The 21,931-nt window shown below is 49.8% G+C and overlaps 1 protein-coding gene across 1 annotated transcript; it reads right to left on the bottom strand.

Moving 5' to 3' along the window:
* Positions 1–1,023: 1,023 nt before the first annotated feature.
* LOC307229420 (uncharacterized protein) lies at positions 1,024–16,076 on the bottom strand. The gene is made up of 4 exons (XM_079999420.1): positions 15,644–16,076; positions 14,023–14,397; positions 6,093–6,494; positions 1,024–4,036 (listed from the first exon to the last, which is right to left on the bottom strand). Exons 1-4 carry the CDS (start codon positions 16,047–16,049, stop codon positions 3,198–3,200), a joined length of 2,022 nt encoding a protein of 673 aa, XP_079855546.1. The 5' UTR covers positions 16,050–16,076; the 3' UTR covers positions 1,024–3,197.
* Between the last annotated feature and the right edge of the window lie 5,855 nt (positions 16,077–21,931).

Below are 21,931 nucleotides of genomic sequence, written 5' to 3' on the forward strand. Positions count from 1 at the left end.
CACAGCTCTCATGTGATTTTCTTCTGTGCAAATAAGAAGGTTTGTGGGTCCCACCAGGTGGTTAGGAGTTAGGGTCCCAGCGGGTCGTTAGGGTCCCAGGAGGTGGTTAGGAGTTAGGGTCCTGCAGGTGGTTAGGAGTTAGGGTCCCAGCGGGTCGTTAGGGTCCCAGCAGGTGGTTAGGAGTTAGGGTCCCAGCGGGTGGTTAGGAGTTAGGGTCCCTGCGGGTGGTTAGGAGTTAGGGTCCCTGCAGGTGGTTAGGAGTTAGGGTCCCTGCAGGTGGTTAGGAGTTAGGGTCCCTGCAGGTGGTTAGGAGTTAGGGTCCCTGCGGGTCGTTAGGGTCCCAGCAGGTGGGCTTGGACTGTACGATCAGCTTTTTCCTGACAGAGATAGAGGGTCAGAATCTTACAGGACATGCACCTTTTTATTCCTCCATGTTGAAAGCATGGAGGTTATTAAAGACACTAAGAGAAAGAGGAGCCTGGACCACAGATATGGGAGGAGCCAATTTTCTATAACCCACTTATTCCATTGCAATCTCTGCACTAACAAGGAATCAGATGAGTGGGATTTCAGAACGTGGGCACCTGCGGCAGAATGGAGCTGCTTGTTGGAAGAGCTCCCAGGAGTTAGCATCACTTCTCTGAGGAGTTTGGAGAGATTTAAAGAGGGAAAATGTCACTAAACCTCACCAACACATCATTGTGCTTGTTGTTATTATGGGCTAGAAATAGAGCTTGTACCAATGAATACAGAGCTGCTATTCAGACTGGAACTGATAAATTAGTCCAGAGTTTTGCTAATTTGATATTGCAACTGTAGCGTGATCTGGATCTATCACTAATTTGTATATTTGAGTAAAGCTGGGCGCCACCAGATTTTTGCTAAAACCAGGAAAGATTACATTTAGTTGATGGTCACAAGGGTGGGGGACAAGCTCCTCAGCTCTCAGGGAAGCGACATGTCAGATAAATACATGACTTCTTCTTAATCAAACAACAAATGTTTATTTTAAATAGAGTTCTTTAGTGTGGTGTGGTGTGGTGTGGTTTGAGCAGCCCCACCTGACCCCACCTTGGTAATTGGAATCAGTGTGGCAGTTTTGCCTACCACGTGCTACCCTACTGGCGTTTTCAGGGAACTCCAGCACAGAGACACAGAGGACAGGAGGCTCTAAACACCAGTTTGTTGTAGAGACTGGGCCAGCTGGAATTGGCCCAGGAGCAGATAGAAACATGTCATAGCACGGCCTCCTATCCTGAGTGTGTGTGGGGATGGGGGTTTTACCTACTGCCTTTTAGACCAACCAACTAGCAACAGGTATGCAGCCACTCTGATTCTGATTACCTAGATCCAGGTCAGGTGTGGCTGCTCAAACCACACCATCCCCACGCCACAGATGGTGAAAAGGTTCAGATAGATAAACAAAGTTAAAGTAGGTTAAAACCCAAACACACAGAGAGAGTGACCGAGGGAGTATGTAAATGCGCTCTAAGCCTTGTCTCGATCACGGATCTTTCCGTGTTGTCGGGTCGTGGAACGTCGAGGTGGCGCCCACATGATCTGCAGGTGTTATTCCGGGGTTTGCTGTGTAGCGGTTGGGGGCTTGTCGGTCGCTTTGGCGGATCTGGTGCGTTGGTCCAACGCAGGAAGTGACTCTATCCAAAATGGTTATTCGAGCCAGAAGAAGGGATCTTTAAACCGTGGTTGCCCAACCAGGTTTGAGAGGGGTATGTGTCGCGGCTCGGGAAACGTGGTTTCAAAAGAACAAAGAAAAAACAGGTGGCTTGCCATCACACCAGGTAGATGGAAGGGACGTCCCTTCAGGTAACAGTCATGGTCGTGAGAGAGCGAGATCCATGGAAACAAAGGAACTAACCAGTGGGTGCGTGTCAGGGTTTTATGTTTACTCCAAGGGGGCAAAACCGGAAGTGACTGCCTTCAATGGCCGTTGTTCGAGGGGTTCATGAGAGGTTCCCCATTGATCGTGGTATTCTCGCGAGGTTCTCTGTTAGTTCGCTGTGGAGGCAGGCGTTCCTCTTCGTCTCGTGAGGCGTTCAAAACCCTATTCTATAATATAAATCTTACATTTATTTTGTCCTTTATCTCCGTATAACGTTTGTGTTTGTCAAATACACCTAGAAATCAAAGACAAAATTGCACATGTGAATACATCTTTGGAATGCGAGAACATAAACACATAAGAAAAATTAACCTTTGTGATGCAAGAAGGAAAAGAACACACGTCAATGAGTCTCTTGACTGCAAGGATAAAAAAAATCGCACTCTGGTTGAAATCTTAGCTTGGGGTAGCACCCACGTCGGCTGCTAGGGGGAAGTTCCAAGTTCAGCAAAAGGGAAGGGCAGTTTCAGTGCTGTACTTAGTCAGCATTTCCCAAAGCTGAGCATTGTATCATTCTTTTGTCACGTAGAGAAGAAATGTTAAAGTGGTTACACATCTATTAAGATACATTTTCTGTCAGATCTCCTTTTTGGGGACAGAGTTCACGTCATGTAAGTCTCCTGGGCCAAACGGCCTGCAGTTCACTGATGCAGCCTGCAGAGCTCAGGAGACAAAAGGCCAGAGATGGCTGTGTCTGCTCTCCTGGCCAGCGCCAACTGTTAAATTAGTTTGATCTTCCAAGATCCTTGTCTTACTGTGGCCGTCAGGGGGAGGGGAGCATATTCTCTCACAAAGTCCAGACGGCCTCTTGTTACACTGGGTAGCTCATAAAAGGTTTCATGCTGTCAAGGAAAAATACTCAACTTTGCTCAACTCCAGCTCCTTTTTTTGTTGCCACGGTATGTTCAGTCCAACCAATAAAGTAGCCCATAATATTAGATATCAATATACATCGTTTCAAATATGCATGCACCTACAGTATTATGTAGCTGCAGAAAGTAAGATTCGAACATATTGCATAAAGTTTGACAAAATAAATGAAATGCAATTGAGTAAAACGCTTTTATGGTGTGTCCCACACTTTGGTCCTGGAACATAAATACATCCAACACTAAAAACTGCCTCAAATGCATTTACACATTTGAGGGCTGACTGCGGCCACTTAAATTAAACTAAATGGATCTATTCTACGGAGAACTCAGCTCCTTCATCAATGGGACAGTGGTTCTCCTGTGTGAATACAACGTTTCTTAAAAGATCCTGATCCCCTAAATCCTTTCCAACACTGTTGACATTTTTACTGCCTTTCTCCTGTATGAATAACCTCATGTTCCTTGAGATTTCCTGCTCGTCGGAATCCTTTCCCACACTGTTGACATTTGTACGGCCGTTCTCCTGTGTGAACACGCTGATGTTTCTTAAGAGATCCTGATCCCCCAAATCCTTTCCCACACTGTTGACATTTGTACGGCTGTTCCCCTGTGTGAATATACTGATGTTCCTTGAGATTTCCTGCTCGTCGGAATCCTTTCCCACACTGTTGACATTTGTACGGCCGTTCTCTTGTGTGAGTACGCTGGTGTTCCTTGAGATTCCCCGATTGCTTGAATCCTTTCCCACACTGTTGACATTTGTACGGCCGTTCTCCTGTGTGAGTGCGCTGGTGATCCTTGAGATTTCCTGATCGACTGAATCCTTTCCCACATTGTTGACATACAAACGGCTGTGCTCCAGTGTGAATACGCTGATGCATTTTGAGATCTCCTGATCGACTGAATCCTTTCCCACACTGTTGACACCTGTACGGCTTTTCTCCAGTGTGAATACGCTGATGCCTCTTTAGATTTCCTAATCGATTTAATCCTTTACCACATTGTTGACATTTGTACGGCCGTTCTCTTGTGTGAATATGCTGATGTTTCTTGAGACCGACTGGTCGACCGAATCCCTTCCCTAACTGTTGACATTTGTACGGCAGTTCTCTTGTGTGAATACGCTGATGTGTCTTGAGGCCTACCGATCGACTGAATCCCTTCCCACACTGTTGACATTTGTACGGTTCATCTCCTGTGTGAATACGCTGATTAATTTCACTTGATGAAAATCCCTGAGTCTGCACCAACACGGATTTCACTCCTGGAAGAGGAGAGGGAGAGAGGAAGAGAGGCCACAGATCATTTTGGATGTTAAGTAAAAACATGCAAAGTAGTTAAAGGCTCCAGAACAGTTCAGGTAACACGGTTAAAAGGACAGGGCAAACAAGAAACCAAGGCTGATACCCGACTCAGAATTTTGTCAGTCTAATTGGATTCCGCTGTTCAATGCGAATATTCGACGGTTCAGCGGGGGGCCTGCACGGCGAAACGAGGGATTGGGTACCGACACCCGGTATTAAACGGGACCCGGGCCAAAATTATTAAAGACAGCTTCGACTTTACCGGTACTGTTAACCATATTAGAGAAATCAAGAGAATCGGTTATTTATTTAGGCTATATAACCCATTTGTAATAAGATTGCAATAAGATTAAGATATTTGTCTAAGAATCATTTTTGGTACTATCAGTAGAGAAGAATTCGAAGATTCTTTATTTATCCCACGGCGCGCGCACACACGCACACACGCACGCACGCACGCACGCACGCACGCACACACACACACACACACACACACACACACACACACACACACACACACACACACACACACACACACACACACACACACACACACCAAATGATGGCGGTAAAATGAGATCTCTGCTTTTACCCCGTCCTGCCTTGTCCTTCCTCCGCGGGGCAGCCAGGAGTAGTGGGCAGCAAACAGCCACGCGCCCGGGGACCAATTACAAGTGTCCATCAATGGCCAGACGACGATGTTGTGCATGTTTTTGGTGGGGGTCCTTACTGATGTTACAAGGAGGAAACCCCATGTGAGGGGACCCTGCTCTGAACGGCACGGCGAGCACCCCCCCTCCATGTGTGATGTACAGAAAAGAAAGCACCGTTTATTCTGCTCTGAATTTGTTCGTTTTTCTTTACAAAAAGAAAAAAAGAACCGATAAGAGAACAGTTAAAGTGCCGGATCGATAAACAGTTTCGGTAAGCGAAGTACTACCGTTAAAATAGAAGCGATACCCATCCCTACCCACGCCCCGTTTCTCTGTGCCCCATCCCGGGGGAACGGGGCACAGAGAAACGCGCATGTATATGATCAATGCATATATGTGTTAATCGTCCGGACGCAGATTATCAACACTTATACAAATGTATTTAGGATTCCATAATAATTCATTATGTTATCCCTGTGCATTTTGTAAGTTTCTATCTGTTTTATCTTTAGCGGCTGTTGAAGGAAGATTTTTTTCCAGCATGGTTTGTAGTTTATAGTTCATTGACTCACGCCTGACTACCATTGCTCCAAATGTCACATGGCTGTTGAAGTCACCGTTGAAAGGCATTGTGGGACTACTCAGCTTTCTATTTATGGTTCATACAACAATAACAACAACTGGCATCACATACCACTGTGAGCTACGAGTGAAATTAAACTTTTGAAGGCAATGCAGCAGAGCTTGTGGTAGGAAATACTCACCTGTACAATGTAGCTAGAAAGAATATTAAAGAAAGGCCAAATGTCCAACAACTTCACGTCCCCATAAGTTGGGTGTAACAACACCCTAAACTTTGGAAAAAAGCATGGCAAAACCTACATTATGAAATCATGTCACGACTTAACATTTCTTATTTTCAGTGTCACAGCTCTTGCGGTCTTGCCTCGCCCCGCCCGTGGTTACATTTACATTACCATAAAGCAGTCTTAACCCGATATACATACAGCGAGAGTGATAATGTCTTAAGATAAGCTCCTCGCCCCTTTTCCATCTTCTCCTTATCTCTCTTCAACCCTCCTACTAGGGGAGATCAATGTCCTGTGACGAGGACCAGAGGGGAGACGGGGAGGAAAAAAGAGGAAAGGGTTCCCGGCGACAAGGAAATGTTCCCACTTAAATGTTATGCATGCACAAGAGCTATAGAGTTGGTATTGTGAATGTCCGTAGTACTTGTATTATTTTGTTATATTTTCGTAAATTGGGCATCATGGGATATTGTAACCTGCCGATAGTGATACTGTGAACCAGAAATGTGGAGGTGACTGAACAGCATAAAAATTGGAAAACAACTTAACATTACTTGAGTGAGGTTGTCTGGTCTCCTTCCAATCTTCATCACTGTCCTCAGTGTCAGTTTGAGAAGAGTGTGAAGAGAGGAGCTGCTCAGCACCAGCTGGTTGTAAAGCAGCAGCTGGATCTGAGCTACTGGCTGCTTCTGACACTCCCCAGTCCTCTCCATCAGCTTGTGTTTCCTTCTGTTGAGTTGAGGTGCTGGCTACAGCTTCTGCCTCTCTCTCCTCCTCAGTTTGGCGCTGATGAAGCTGGGACCACTGAGCGCACTCATCATGTTCAGTCTTCACGGGGAACTCCTCCTCTTCCTCTTTAATGTGCGGGGGCCCCGGCTCCTCCTGGCCCAGACTGGGGCCCCGCTCCTGCTGCTCAGGGGGAAGCTGCTGGAGCTCTGGAGGCAACGCTGCCAGATCTAAATAAAAGAACCATGATAATCACACGTGACCGTTGGTGTTATTATTCAGGACTTATACAGTTCTTATAATAAAGAATATGAATGCATGTATAAGAACCAGCACTAGTAATATTAGGGTGGACTTACACTTAAAAGGAAGTACAAGTTTTTAACCAAAAAGACATGTTCAGAACGAGATCAGAACAACTTGACACGCTGATCAATGTTCTCTTCACAAGCCACAGAGGTGAACTTGGTCCTTTGTCTTTCTCTCCCTCTGAGAGCTCCCTGCCGTTGGGTAATGCAGATGACAGACTTCAACCTCCCTTTCCGGGTAGGCTTGGGCGATCGTGCAAAATTCCAATTGTGATATGCAATTTAAATTGGGGGTGCGCTCATGCGCTCGGTGGGTTTTTTTTAACACTACGCCTTAACTCGGTTGTGCTTAATGTGGTTTCATACGTGCAGGAAACAAACAAAAATAAATAGATCTAAAATAAAAAGACAGGCACGGGAGGCGGGGCACCAATGTCTGGAGGAGAAACAGAAAAATACTCTTCTCCGAGTTTCTGGTTTACGTTTTTCATTTTCCATACAAGGAAGCAACTTGGGAAACAAAATAATTTAAAATATTTCTGCAATTTTTATCACAAGATTTGATTATTGGGGCGACAGGTACATATGGGGGGTGGGGGGTGTCCAAGCACCTGCCCCATGGACCCCCTGGTGCCTTTCTTATCAGGCATGCTTTTTATTTTTAAATGAATTGGTGTCGAAGCAGCGGACTGTACGGGCAAGATATATTGATGAGGAATTCCTCTTGAACCTCGCGCCTCGACGCACCTGCGACGTGCGCACAGCGGAGTGCAGATCACCGACATCCCAACAGAGCGTCTCCGCCCAGTGATCTGCTCTGCTGTTCCATTTGTCCAGAGCGGCACAATGCTTAGAACCAGAGCTAGGGGGTCCATCTGCCTCTCTCTCTCTCTCTCTCTCTCTCTCGTTTGGTAGAGAGTGATTTCTCTCTAACTTTTCTATAAATTGTATGTTTATAATTATTTGTTGGTGACGGTGTTAGTTTTTTTTTTTTTTTTTTTTGTTTTCTACTGGTTGTAGGGTGTGCGCACAGCGGGGTGGTGGGGGGGGGTGGTGGTGCGGGACCGCAACCATGTCGGACCTCACCAAGCTAACGAGGAAGCACGGCATTAAGTTGCCCGTGTCTTCCTCGGTCTGGGTGGAGGACTGCAGCCTGGCGGTGGGGAAGGCTGTCGGCTACAGCAGCGTTGTGTCCGCAGCGCGGATGAACAGCGCGGTGGTGATCTTCCTGGATAGTGTGGACAAGGTGAACGCGGTGGTGGCGAGCGGCGTCACGGTCAACGAAATGTTTGTTCCCGTCCTGCCTCTCTCCACACCGGCGAAGAGGGTGAATCTGGCGAATGTTCCGCCGTTTATTAAAGACGAGACCCTCACTAGGGAACTGGCGAGGCACGGGAAGGTGGTGTCGCCAGTTAAAAAAGTCCCGTCGGGGTGCAAGTCGCTGCTGCTTAAGCATGTGGTGTCGCACAGGAGACACGTCCTGATGGTGTTAAACAACAGGGCTGCGGAGCTGAACGTAGCTTTTAAAATCAGGGCGGATGAATTAGACTACGTGGTGTTTGTCAACACTGACACCACCAAGTGCTTTGGGTGCGGTGGGGAGGGACACCAGGTCAGGGCATGTCCAGGGAAGAAGGCAGACGGCGAGACAGGTGAGGGGCAGAAGGGTGGACAGGACAAGGAGGGAGCACAGGAGGGGGCAGGTGAGGGTCAGGAAGGGGAAAAGCAGGCGAAGGTGGGGGCACAGGAGGGGGTCAAGAGGGGGGAAAACAGGCGAAGAAGGGGGTAGGTGGGGGTCAAGAGGGGGGAAAACAGGTGAAGGAGGGGGCACAGGAGGAGGCAGGGGAGGGCCAGAAGGAAAGAGGGGAAAAGCAGGTGAAGGTGGGGGCACAGGAGGAGGCAGGTGAGGGCCAAAAGGAGGCAGGGGAAAGACAGGTGGAGGTGGGGGCACAGGAGGAGACAGGTGGAGGGCGGAAAGGAAAAGAGAAGAAACAGGTGAAGCTGGGGTCACAGGAGGGGGCAGGTGAGGGGCAGGGGAAAAAAAGGGGGGGGGGGAGGGGAATGTGGAGCCGCAGGAGGGAACGGGTGGAGGTAGACAGCGCAGCCAGGTGGGTGTGGAGACATGGGGGGAGGCAGTTGAGGGTCTGGAAAGAAGGTAGGTAAAGGTGGGAGGACAGGAGGGGAAGGAGGAGGGTCCGGAAGACAGGCAGGTGGGTGCGGGGGGACAGGGGGGTACAGGTGAAGGAAAGGAAGCTACAGAACAAAGTCAAAGGAGTGCAGGTGACGTAGCTGGGGAGGAGGAGGCACTGGAAGGAAGTGACTTTGAGATGGGGGATGAGGACGATCGGTTGAGAGTCCCCCGGCTCAAAAGAAAGTCCAACAAAATGGGAGGAGACTCTCAGGCGAAGAGAGGGACAGCAAGCCAGGGGAAGGCAAGTCAGGAGGTGGAGCAGGGAGGCTCGGAGTCAGAGTCCTGGATGGAGGAGGACTCTGCTGCAGACAGTGAGGGGCAAGTTTTTCTAGGCGTCAAGAAGAAAAAGGGCAAAAAAAGCTACAGTGTGGGCAAAATAAAAGCGTTTCTACACAGAACGAAGAATGTGAAAGGGATAAAGGTGGAGGATTTCTTCTCAGACAAGGAGTTGCTGGCAAACGCTGCCCAGCAACAGATGAGGAGTAAGGGGAGAGGAGGGTTCACGGACCAGGAGGTGTACAGGCTAAAGAAAATAGTGCAAAAGATCAGGAAGGAGCTGAACAACGGAGAGGATGGGGAGGAGGTGGAGGTGGGTGCTGCTGTTCGGGCTGATTCTCTTTTCCGTTGCAATGAGTGACTTTAACATCAGCACGCTGAACGCGAATGGGGCCAGAGACGCAGCTAAGAGGTCTCTGCTGTATGAGCTGATGGAGCAGAAGAGGCTGGATGTGCTGTTGGTGCAGGAGACCCACAGTGTCCCTGTCAATGAGGCTGACTGGAAGAGGGAGTGGGCCCCCCCCCCCCGCTGGTGGTGCTCCTGTGGCTTAGCACCACCAGCGGGGGGGTGGCTCTTCTCTTTTCTAAGAGCTTTGCCCCAGCATCCTTTGAGGTGGAGGAGGTGGTGGAGGGCAGACTGATGGTGGTGAGGGCAGCATTTGAGCATCATAAGTTTGTCTTTATAAATGTGTACGCTCCCACCACAGGACCACACAGAGTCACTTTTTTTACAAGTTTTAAATGGGGTTTTAAGCAAAGCTCGTACTGGGGAGTTTTTGTTTCTAGGAGGTGACTTTAACTGCACCGAGAACGACCTGTTAGACAGGAACCACTGTGAGCCGCACAGAGCATCGCAGAACGCGATGAGGCTGCTCTCAAGCGAGAACGAGCTAACGGACGTGTGGAGGAGAACCAACGGGGATGAAAGACAGTACACCTGGGTGCACTGCAGAGGCACCTTTCTATCGTTGGCCAGACTAGACCGGTTTTACTGTTTTAAGCACCATTTTAACATTTTTAAGGAATGTAGAATGGTGCCTGTTGGTTTAACCGATCACTCCCTGGTTGTTTGCCGTGTTTTTATCGGCAATGTAAAGCCCAAAAGTGCATATTGGCATTTTAACACCACCCTACTATGTGACTCCAACTTTAAGGATGCTTTTAGGTTTTTTTGGGAAGGTTTTAGAAACAGAAAGCAGGATTTTATTTCCTTAAGACTGTGCTGGGACTATGGGAAGAGGGAGATAGAGCAGCTCTGTCGACAGTACACTCTCAATGTCACACGGGACATCACCAGATCTATGAGGGATCTGGAGGCTGACATTGTGGATTACAGGGTGTAGTGGAACCCACTGGAAATCGAGATCACATTAAGGACCTCAAGTCTAAAAGAGCTGTTCTTGCAGACCTACTAGGCACCAAGGCGCAGGGGGCGCTGGTCCGCTCTCGCATCCAGAGCGCAGCACTGATGGACGCACCATCTAGTTTCTTTTTTAGCTTGGAGAAGAGGAACGGGCGCAGCAGGTTCATCCACGCCCTGAGATCAGACACAGGACAGGAGCTCAGGGGCCGGAGGAGAGCCGGACGAGAGCCGTGGACTTTTACACAGAACTGTACAGAAGTGAGTACGAGGAGCAAAAATAACTGTTTTATTCCTTTTGTGGGAATCTGCCCAGGGTCCCAGAAGACGTCAGTGCGGTGCTGGGGGAACCTCTGACCCTGCAGGATCTTTCCACGGCCCTGCAGAGCATGAAGGGGGGTAAGGCCCCCGGCATCGACGGGATTCCTGCAGAGTTTTACAAAGAGTTCTGGGAAGAGTTACGGGAGGACCTTTTAATGGTTTTTAATGAAGTTTTTAAAGATAAGTTATTGCCAGTCAGCTGCAGGAGGGCAGTCATCACTCTCCTACCCAAGAAAGGAGACCTGCAGGAGATCAAGAACTGGCGTCCTGTGTCCCTTCTGTGCACGGACTATAAAATACTGTCGAGGGCGCTGGCCAACAGGCTGAGGGAGGTGATGGACCTGGTAGTCCATCAGGCCCAAATGTACTGTGTGCCTGGGAGGTCTATTCTGGACAATGTGTCCTTAATTCGGGATATTTTGGACGTCTCTAGTTCTTTGGGCATTGAAACTGGGCTCATTTCGCTAGACCAGGAAAAGGCGTTTGACCGGGTTGAGCACCCTTACCTCTGGAAAACTCTGGAGGCTTTTGGCCTCAGCCCTGGTCTGATAGCCATGATCCAGGTTTTGTACCAGGACATTGAGAGTGTACTGAAGATTAATGGAGGGCTGAGCGGCCCTTTTAAAGTGCGTAGAGGGGTGAGACAGGGCTGCTCCCTCTCAGGGATGTTGTACTCTCTGGCCATAGAACCATTGCTGTGTGAATTAAGGACTAACATCGAGGGCGTGTTTTTAAACGGTCTTAAGAGAAGCCACATTTTATCAGCCTACGCGGACGACGTCATTATTTTAATAAAGAAACAGGACGAAATCAGCAAACTGGAGGGGATCGTCAGGGACTTTGGGCTGCTATCAGCAGCGAAAGGCAACTGGGGCAAAAGCGAAGCGTTGGCTGTGGGCGGATGGAGGGGGGGACTTTTAAAACTGCCAGGAGGCTTACGGTGGCTAAGGGATGGTTTGAAGTATTTAGGAGTGTTTTTAGGGAGTGAAAGTATAGTGGGGAATAATTGGGAAGGGCTTTTAGGAAGGACAGAGGGCAAGCTAAGAAAATGGAGGTGGGCACTGCCACAGCTGTCCTACAGGGGCAGGACGCTCATTATTAACAACCTGGTGGCCTCACAGCTGTGGCACAGAGTGGCCTGTGTCCAACCACCAGACCTGCTAGTAAGGAAGATACAGGCTGAGCTGATGGATTTCTTTTGGGGGGGGAACTTCCACTGGGTCAGGAAGGAAAGGGTCTTTCTGCCTAAAGAGGAAGGGGGGCACAGTGTGGTGGACATCAGAAGCAGAGTGGCAACTTTTAGGTTACAGTTTTTACAGAGGTTCTTAACGGGGTACTTTAACGTTTGGAAGGACGTGGCGGGCTTGGTCCTAAAGAGGACTGGGAGGATGGGACTTGACAGCTCGTTGTTTTTAATGGACACGAGTCTTTTAAACATGTCGAGCTTACCCCGTTTTTATCAGGAGCTTTTTAAAGCTTGGGGTTTTTTTAGGAAAAGGAAAAGAGAGGCCGCAGATTCCCTCCACTGGCTCCTGGAGGAGCCGGTGATCGGAGGAGCCAGGCTGGATGTGCAGGACGGGGCCACTCCAGGACTGAGGAGAACCCTGCGGGAGGCGGGGGTCCTGACCCTGAGGCAGGTGGTGGCGGCGGCGGGGAGCGACCTGCAGGACGGCGAGGCCATGGCGGAGCGGCTGGGGGTGAGGTCCACCAGGATCGTACACCTGGTGCTCAAGAGGTGGAGGGAGACGCTCACGGAGGAGGAGCTGGCCCTGCTGAAGGAGTACGGCGAAGGCGCGGAGGAGCCAAACCCGGAGGATCCCTTCCCGGAGATGCCTCTGACTCCCAACCTGGAGGGGTCCTCCGGGAAGCTGCTGCACAAGGCACTTTGTACAGAACTGGACCTGCACGCACCCAGCGGGAAGGCTTTTTACAAAGAGTGTGTGGTTGTTTTAAACAGGAAGGGACTGGAGGGGCGGCAGGACACTGTCTGGAGGGGACGGCTCCAGATGGGGGGACAGGAGGAGCCGTGTTGGAGGAGCTTTTACAAAGCTCACTCCAAGAAAAGGACGGGGGACCTCCAATGGAGAGTCCTACATGGAGCCATAGCTGTCAACAGCTTTGTTTCTGTTTTTAATCCCACGGTCGCAAATGAATGTCCATTCTGCAAACTGCCAGAGTCCGTGTTTCACTGTTTTGCAGAGTGGGACAGACTTTTAGAGCTTTTTAGTCTTTTAAAGGAAAGTTTTAAGCTCTTTAAGGAGGAGTGGTCCAGAAACGCTTTTATTTTTGGGGCTAGATACTACAGGGCCAACGCAGAGAAATGGCGACTGCTTAATTTTCTAGTAGGGGAAGCGAAGATGGCCATCTACCTCACGAGGAGGAACAAACTGAGGGGAAAGGAGAGTGTTTTAGGAAGGGTGTGTGTAGCGTTGGTCGGGGCCAGAGTCTTGATTGATTTTAACTTTCACAGACTGATGAAGAGTCTGGACGTCTTCATCAAGCTGTGGTGTTTTAATGACGCCATCTGTTCCCTGGTGGAGGACGACCTGTGCTTCCAGTCTGTTTTTAACGTGTAGGACTCTGTTATTGAACAAAGTGTGTTTGTTGTATTGCAACTGTGAACCAGAGAAAATGTTAAAATAAAGATGCTTTAAAAATCTCTCTCTCTCTCTCCCTCTCCCCCGCCCCCGAACCAGTAACATTTATAAAACATGTTTTATAGATATCGTATCTCCTGAAATATAAATCGGTTAAACAAGGCTGAATCTGATGGGGGATCATCTGCCTCCAACACCTTGTGTTCTGTGCATCTTCCTCCCTGACACCACCCGCCTGCATGTCCTCCCTCAGCACCTCCATCAAGCTTCTCTTTGGCTTCCTCTTTTCCTCTTGCCTGGCAGCTCCACCCTCAGCCTCCTTCTCCCAATGTAACTCTCATCTCTCCTCCACACGTGTCCAAACCATCTCAATCTGGCCTCTCTCACTTTTCCACCAAACTGTCCAACATGAGCTGTCCCTCTTATGTCCTCATTCTTAATCCTGTCCATCCTTGGCCCTCCCAAGGCCAATATTTCTTGAATATTTAGTGTAAAAAAAAAAACACAAATAAACACCCACAAATGTGTCATGCTGTCAGTGACATTTACATATACATATAAAAATAAAAAGCATATGTATCAATAATCGTATTCTGATATGAACTCCGGACAATGTCTGAGAATCAGGTCCGGACATGGTCTGCAGTTGCCCTTTCACACACGTAGCACACAACAGGAGATTGTCCGTGTCAGACGCGTTCTCACCTTGTGGAAATACTGTGGTTGGTTGGAGGTCGGTGAAAGTAGGGCCCTGCCTCTGGTCGTGGGGGTCGCAGGGGTCTTGACTACAGGAGGTGTGTGCTGAGCCAGGGTATGGAGGCTGCGTGGCAGGCATCCGCTGGACCATTTGTCGTAATAATGAAGTCATGTCCTGAAGAACGGCCATCTCCTGCGCCTTCTCCACCCGCGCCTCTCTCCGTACCCGCTCCTCGTACTCCCGCTGCTCCAACAACCGAAGCCGCTCTCGCTCGTTGAAGTCCTTGTCCATCTCACTGAACAGGTCCCTCATCTCTGCAGATAGCCTTTCCGAGCGCGTCTGGTTCCTCCTCCTTTTCTTAGGTGGAGAACGACACAACGGCTCTAACAATAGCAACGAGAAGGACATTAGTTTAACAGCAGCTACAATGAGAGCTAGCATCGTTAGCCATTATCCATTACTTCTGTTGTGCTCTGAATCATGCAAGTATCTTGGCTACACAAATAAACACAAGTAGTAAAAAAATCGTACTCAGGATTCGAACTACATGGATTGGGGGGATGTGACCCGCTTATTAAGGGGGGGGGGTGGTGTCGAAACATTTATATATCATTCTTGTCTCTAATTGTAAACATTGTTGTACAATATATTTCCCATATCCATGCCTAGAATAAACACCCCTAAAGTGCACCATACCATTTCTCAAGCTTGGCTTTAGTGTGTATGACTGTGGGGGGAGGGGGCTGAGGGGGCCCGAGCACCTGCCCCTTGATGCCCATGGTGCCCTTTTTATGTGCTGCAGGTTTTTTTAAACCGTGGCCGTGATGCCCGCAGAAGTCTGCATTGGGGGCAAGCCATGGCCTGTAATCTGCGCGCCGCCTTCCGTCCCCGCTACCGCTCCGTTCCCTTATTGAACCGAAACTCGATATAACGGTGTTGTGTTTCAAAATATCTAAAACGTATAGACAGAAAATCACCACAGGAATGCACGCACACCGCAGTGCTGTCTGGAGGAGGAAAAAAAACACCATTCTAATTGTTCCTGAGTTCGGTTCACGTTTGAGATTCCAAACAGCACTCCTGCTGTCACCTTTCAAAAGCGGCGGCGGAGGCCCTGCAATGGCCTTCTTGAACGAGCGAACACCACGACAAACGAACGAGAGGGCGGAGACACAGCGAGGCCATGTGGGCGCTGCAGCGGGTGTGTGACTCGCCGTCAGACCGAAGGGAGGGAGGAAGCAGCCGCTACCGGTGAATCCGTAATGCGGAAATGAGTATCGAAACAGTTTAAATTCTCAAAATTGATGTGCACAGAAAAAAAAATCGATTTCACAAAATGCGGACCGGTCCTCGCGGCTCGTCTTTCCACGGAGGTTCCGTCCACGTCTCCTTCGTTGTGTCTGGTCGACGCCGCCTTGAACGACCAAGACATTTTGCTTTTAAGGCGAAGAGTGAAACATCGCCGTTTCAAATGGAATAACAGATCCTGGACTTTAAAAAAATAATTTATTATTATTATTAGAGTTGACATCTATTTTCCTTCTTTTGTATTACAGACACCGGGTTAAACAACATGCTGGAGGGCTGGACGGCTGGGTCGACCCCGGTGCTCGTGTGGACGCTTCGCACCTGAACTCAAACCGCAACCGTCGGCGGACACGTCGGTCGGAGGGAGCGGAGTCCGCTCCTCGGCGTCGCTGTGCTGCGTCTCCTCCGCCTCCGCGACCGGAGCCGCGGGGCTCGCCGCGTGGCCCGGGCCCCATATGGCCTCGCACAGGCCGAAGTAGCACCAGGCCCCGCGGCGGGTTCCACCGCGGCCGTTGAGCTCGGCGACCTGGTGGTACTGCCGCTTCAGCGTCTTCAGCTTGCTGTTCACCTGCGCCTTGGCCCGGACCACGCCGCGCTCACGGAGCCGCTTCGTGATCTGCTCGTAAACCACCGAGTCCTTCGTGGTTCCCTTCATCTGACGGACGATGCGGGCGTCGGCCCTCACCGACAGGAGCTCCCGGACCTCGCCGTCTCTCCAGTGCGACATGTCGGGTCCCTGCGTGATGGCGTCTCGGCGGAGGCGACCCCTTCTTCTCCCTCCCTCCCCCCCCCCCCCGGATGTTTGTGTTACGAGCTTCCGGTTTCGCGCCGGTCGCGCGATAGAAACGTCATCGGCTCGCTCGCTGTGAGTTCTCCGGAGCATGACGTGCTCTGCTCACACGCGGGCTTGGTCTGACGTCATCCACTCCCTCCCGGGTCCTCGCTGCTCGAGGATCCAGCGTCACTCTCATGTCGGCGTGGCGCCGTGGCGTCATCAACGTGCGCCAGCAGCGCCTCGGAGGCTAGCGGCTAGGTAGCTTAGCGGCTAGGTAGCTTAGCTGCTCCGGACCCACCAGAGAGGATGCAGAGGGCGGAGGCGCTGAGGGCGATGCTCCAGCGGCCAGTGCGGCCAGATGCGGAGCACATGTGGGGCTTGATGGAAGAAACGCTTTCAGGACACGAGGAGGAAGTTTGTCGCTTAAAAAGAGAAAAGATGGAGCTGAGCAAGTTAGTGAGCGCTGCTTGGAGTCCTCAGGTGGTGCTGCACACTGCAGGTCTGGAGCCTCCACACCTCCACACCCACCTGTTTAACACCACCTCCTTCTATGATCTGTGCCTGACATCAGCCTCCAGGGCTTAATAAAGTCGTATGTTCTCTACCTGTGAGTGGTTGTCAGCACCACATTCAAAGATTCGAAAGTTTTATTGGTACAAACATGTTGCATGTAGTGAAATGCTTCTTGGGCAAACTCCAGAGACTCTGCTGGGCATATACTGTAGTACAAATAAATCAAATAAAGCAGAATCTAAGAATAAAACAATTCAAGTATAACTTAAATAAGATAGAACTTAAATAAGATTTAAAAAATACAAATCTATATACAGCATTTGAAAACAAATACCAGATCATGAAATGAGTAATTAAAAGTGTACAAGTAAGACAGCAGGGAGGTAAACACAGTATTCCTTAGGTGAGTCCTCGGTTGTGATAGAGTTCAGTGTCCTTGAAGTGAAGAAGCTCGAGTCTTTCTGTACTGATCTTGTGGCTGCAGAGGCGTCTGCCTGGAGATCAGGCTCATCACAACTGTGTCATAGACGCAGGTAAACACATTAAAATCAAAGTAAATGTAAGAACACAGTAACTTACTTACTGTGTAAGTAAGGACACAGTAAATCACAGTAAAATAGCGGGGCCGCCTCCTGCGGCTGCCCGTTGCGGCCGCCCCCCGCGGCCGCCCCTCGCGGCCGCCTGCGTAGCCGCTCCGTGTCGACTACGCACATTTCAGTATTTTTTTTTTTTTCGTTTTTTATCACCACGTCCGCCGAAAAATCATCGGCAGTGATCTCCTATGGCCGCAATTCACGCGTGGATATAAAAGTTTCACTGAAAGAACAACTTTGGGACTTTGTGTCGGCGGATCCAGAGTGGCGGCCAGAGATTTTATGTGCCAATGGTCTCAACAATGGAGCCATTCTACGGGTGGGCCCACAGAAGAAGCATAGTGGTAAACGAGGCGGCTTGGGGTCTGAATTAGGACGCAACCTTACCGTCCACCTCTGCCAAACATCCTTCTTGCCAACGTCCAGTCCCTGGAGAACAAGATTGATGATCTTCGAGCGAGGATAAAATTCCAACCGGATACGAGAAACTGTTGCGTCCTCTGCCTGACGGAGACATGGGGGAACCCGCTGGTGCCGGACCACGCCGTACGTCCAGCCGAGTCCTCAGTGTTCCACGCCGACAGGTCGGAAGAGTCGGGGAAATCCAAGGGTGGAGGCGTCTGCCTCATGATAAATAGCCCCTGGTGTAACTCCAACAACATCAAGACTCTCTCCCGCTCCTGCTCGCAGAACCTGCAACAGCTGACCATTTCATGCTGCCATTCTACCTTCCGGAATTCATCACGGTCATCATCACAGCCGTTTATATTGCACCGCAAGCAGTCACCGACACAGCACTATCGGACCTAATGATGTGTTGTGCGGAGTTCAAAACAAACATCCCCACGCGGCTGTGGTGGTGGCTGGGAACTTTAACAAGGCAAACCTTAAAAAAGTTCTGCCTAATTTCCATCAACCAATCACGTGTGCCACCAGGGGAGATAGAACTTTGGACCGCTGCTACATACAGTAAAAGAACGGGTACAAGACCGTCTCACTCCCTGCTTTCGGGAAATCAGATCACTCGGCGATTTCAGTGGTTCCTGTTTACAAGCCGTGCATCGTGTGGGAACCGGTGGTGACAAGGGACGTAAAGCGGTGGTTGGACAAATAAGAGGCTGCGCTTCAGGACGCTCTTACTGACGTAGACTGGGACATGTTCCAATAGAGTTCCATTGACGTCAGCGAGTTTACAGAAGTAGCTGTGAGCTTCATTGCTACGTTAGCGGTTAAAGTTCGTATATTCCCGAACCAGAAACCAGGTGTCGATAAATCCATCTATGGCCCTCTGAATGCTCGTACGGCCGCTTACAACGATGGTCTTGTATCCGGAAATATGGAGAATAGCAAAGCGGCGTCATGCAATCTGTGGAGGGCGGTGAAGGACGCCAAACGGACATACAGAGACACAGTGGAGCGACAGATGGAGCAACGGGACACCAGACGCTTGTGGCAGGGGCTGCGGACTATTATGAACTACAACAGCAGCTCCTCCCCAGACACAAGTGTGGACGCCTCCCTCGCCAACGAACTGAACTCCTTTTATGCGCAGTTTGAGTCTGGCAACAGCACTGAAGACCTGTTCTAACCAGCTAGCCGGCTAATTGGAGTTACACCGCTGGGGATGAGCGCGCACTCTCAGTGTCCGAGCATGACATGCGTCCTCAGCCCCTACTGTGCTCCCTGTAGTCACATGACTGTGTGGCCAGGTCCAGCTCCAACACCATCATCAAGGTTGCTGACGACACCGTCGTGGTGGTGGCCTGATCAACGGCGATGAGAAGGCCTACCGCGAGGAGGTGGCTGACCTGTCACTCTGGTGCCAGGACAACAGCCTCCACCTGAACGTCAGCAAAACCAAGGAGCTGATTGTGGACTTTAGGAGAGGATTACAACCGAGGACGCATGCGCCCTTGGTGATTAATGGACTTTTGTCGACAGGGTGAGCAGCTTCAAGTACCTGGGAGTCCACATCACAGAGGATTTAACATGGACTTTACAAACAGACACTCTGGTGAGAAAGGCGAGGCAGCGTCTTTACCACCTCAGGCAGCTGAGGAAACTCAGGGTCTGGGTGAGGATCTTCAAGTCCTTCTACTGTGGAGCGGTGGAGAGCATCCTGACAGGCAACATCACTGCCTGCTTTGGGAACTGTACTGCTCAGGACAGGCGGGCCCTGCAGAGGGTGGTGTGCTCAGCCCAACGTACCACTGGAATTACATTACATTGATCAGACGCTTTTATCCAAAGCGACTTTCAATTGTTCAATCACCGACGGACGCAGCCATCAGGAGCAATTAGGGGTTAAGTGTCTTGCTCAAGGACACTACAGCATGCTAGCAGGAGGAGCCTGGGATCCAACCAGCAACCTTTAGATCACTAGACCACCAGCTCTACCGCCTGAGCTACCATCCCCTGGAGGTGTAGTAGCAGAGCTGCAGCATCATGAAGAATCCTCACCACCACAACAACGGACTGTCCAGCTGCTGCACTCGAGCAAGAGCCTCCACAGTCACACAGCGAGAACAGAGACTGAGACGGAGTTTCTACATCAAGACATAAGAACTGTCAACGCTGACCTCACCAGGGGTCCTCACTGAGACACACACATAGGCTCCACTACCTACTGTACTGTATGTTGTATCACTGTTCTGAGTTACTGCATACTGTGCTGTCCTGCTGTTCTATTGCGTGTTACTGTATTGCTTTGCTGTACTGTTGTATACTGTACTGTATGTCTCCACACACATTACCTCACGTTATTCACATGCCACTTTAATGCAAATATCTGTATTTACATAATAGCCTATCCCATATACATAAGTCTATTCCCTTTAATTCTACTTTGTACCCCCACTCTGCATTAGGTTTTAGGAATCAGTCAGTTAATCAAGTAGAAATAAGGAAGCTATTGTGTTCAGTCTAGAACATTTGTGCATCACCTGGTGCGTTGCATTGACATTTCACTGCATATATGTATGAAAGTAAGTATATGTATGTGGCTCTAGTGTTTCATCAAGGTCTCTGTGTTTGAATGTGGCTGTCCTTCATAACAATGTGGGAACAAGGTTCAAATGCTCAAATGTTTGACTGAGTCCTAGTTTTCCTCCCTGTGTTTGTTTGTCAGCGTTGCCTCCAGAGCTCCAGCAGCTTCCCCCTGAGCAGCAGGAGCGGTGCCCCGGTCTGGGCCAGGAGGAGCTGGGGCCCCCGCACATTAAAGAGGAAGAGGAGGAGTTCCCCGTGAAGACTGAACATGATGAAGAGTGCGCTCAGTGGTCCCAGCTTCATCAGCGCCAAACTGAGGAGGAGAGAGAGGCAGAAGCTGTAGCCAGCACCTCAACTCAACAGATGGAAACACAAGTAGTAGAAGTAGAAGTAGAAGTGGATCCACAGACTGAGACTGAAGACAGTGACGGAGGTTGGGAGGAGACGGCAGAACCTCCGTCAGGTAACTGTTTTTTTTCCCTCTCCCTCCAAGATCTTCTACTGAGTCAGTTCTGACTAAACTGCTTGTTACTTTCCGACTCCAATGGGATGATGCATTTATCTTTTAAACCAGTGTTTTTCAACCACTGTGCTGAGCTCACTATTGTGTAATGAGATCTCAATCTTGAGGTTTCACTCATCTTTCTGTGTCTGCATTTCAGCGTTGCCTCCAGAGCTCCAGCAGCTCTCTGTCTGTAAAGAGGAGCTTCCCCCTGAGCAGCAGGAGCAGGGCCCCGGTCTGGGCCAGGAGGAGCCGGGGCCCCCGCACATTAAAGAGGAAGAGGAGGAGTTCCCCGTGAAGACTGAACATGATGAAGAGTGCGCTCAGTGGTCCCAGCTTCATCAGCGCCAAACTGAGGAGGAGAGAGAGGCAGAAGCTGTAGCCAGCACCTCAACTCAACAGATGGAAACACAAGCTGATGGAGAGGACTGGGGAGTGTCAGAAGCAGCCAGTAGCTCAGATCCAGCTGCTGCTTTACAACCAGCTGGTGCTGAGCAGCTCTTCTCTTCACACTCCTCTCAAACTGACACTGAGGACAGTGACGGAGGTCGGGAGGAGACCGCAGATCCTCCGTCAGGTAAGTTTTTATTTTTTATCCTACCAAGCTGTTGACCCGATCAATGTCAACAAGTAGAAACTTCATTAATTGTTGATTCCCCATTCAATAAAATAAGCTAAATTATATGAATGTGATTGCGCGTTAATGATTGCATGTCCAGTTGATTTGTCCACTTGAGAGGGCAGAACGGAGACCGGCAGCTTGTGAGAAGTGCCGGCATGCACTCGTACACGCTCCATAAGAGCAGTTCACCTTATGGATATGATTTGGATTGTAATATCAAGGATAGGATAATAATGTTCAACGGAACATGAGGCTTTGATAGCTTCTTCTTCTTCTTCTTCTTCTTCTATTCTTTGGGCTGCTCCCGTTAAGATTAGATAAGATAAGATGAACCTTTATTTGTCCCAGAACGGGGACATTTGCATAGTTAGTTAGGGGTCACCACAGGGGATCATCTGCCTCCAACACCTTGTGTTCTGCCTCTTCCTCCCTGACACCACCCGCCTGCATGTCCTCCCTCAGCACCTCCATCAAGCTTCTCTTTGGCTTCCTCTTTTTCTCTTGCCTGGCAGCTCCACCCTCAGCCTCCTTCTCCCAATGTAACTCTCATCTCTCCTCCACACGTGTCCAAACCATCTCAATCTGGCCTCTAAAACAAATTATACAATTATAATAAAAG

The sequence above is a fragment of the Zeus faber genome (genome assembly GCF_960531495.2).
Source record: "Zeus faber genome assembly, chromosome: 1".
Taxonomy (NCBI): domain Eukaryota; kingdom Metazoa; phylum Chordata; class Actinopteri; order Zeiformes; family Zeidae; genus Zeus; species Zeus faber.

Coding starts and splice junctions, on each gene's coding strand:
- LOC307229420 (XM_079999420.1), bottom strand. CDS start 16,049: ATGTCGCACTGGAGAGACGGCGAGGTCCGGGAGCTCCTGTCGGTGAGG. Junction 14,398..15,643: donor CGGTTGCGGTTTGAGTTCAG/GTGCGAAGCGTC, acceptor TGCTATTGTTAG/AGCCGTTGTGTCGTTCTCCA. Junction 6,495..14,022: donor AACCACAGTATTTCCACAAG/GTGAGAACGCGT, acceptor TCTTTTATTTAG/ATCTGGCAGCGTTGCCTCCA.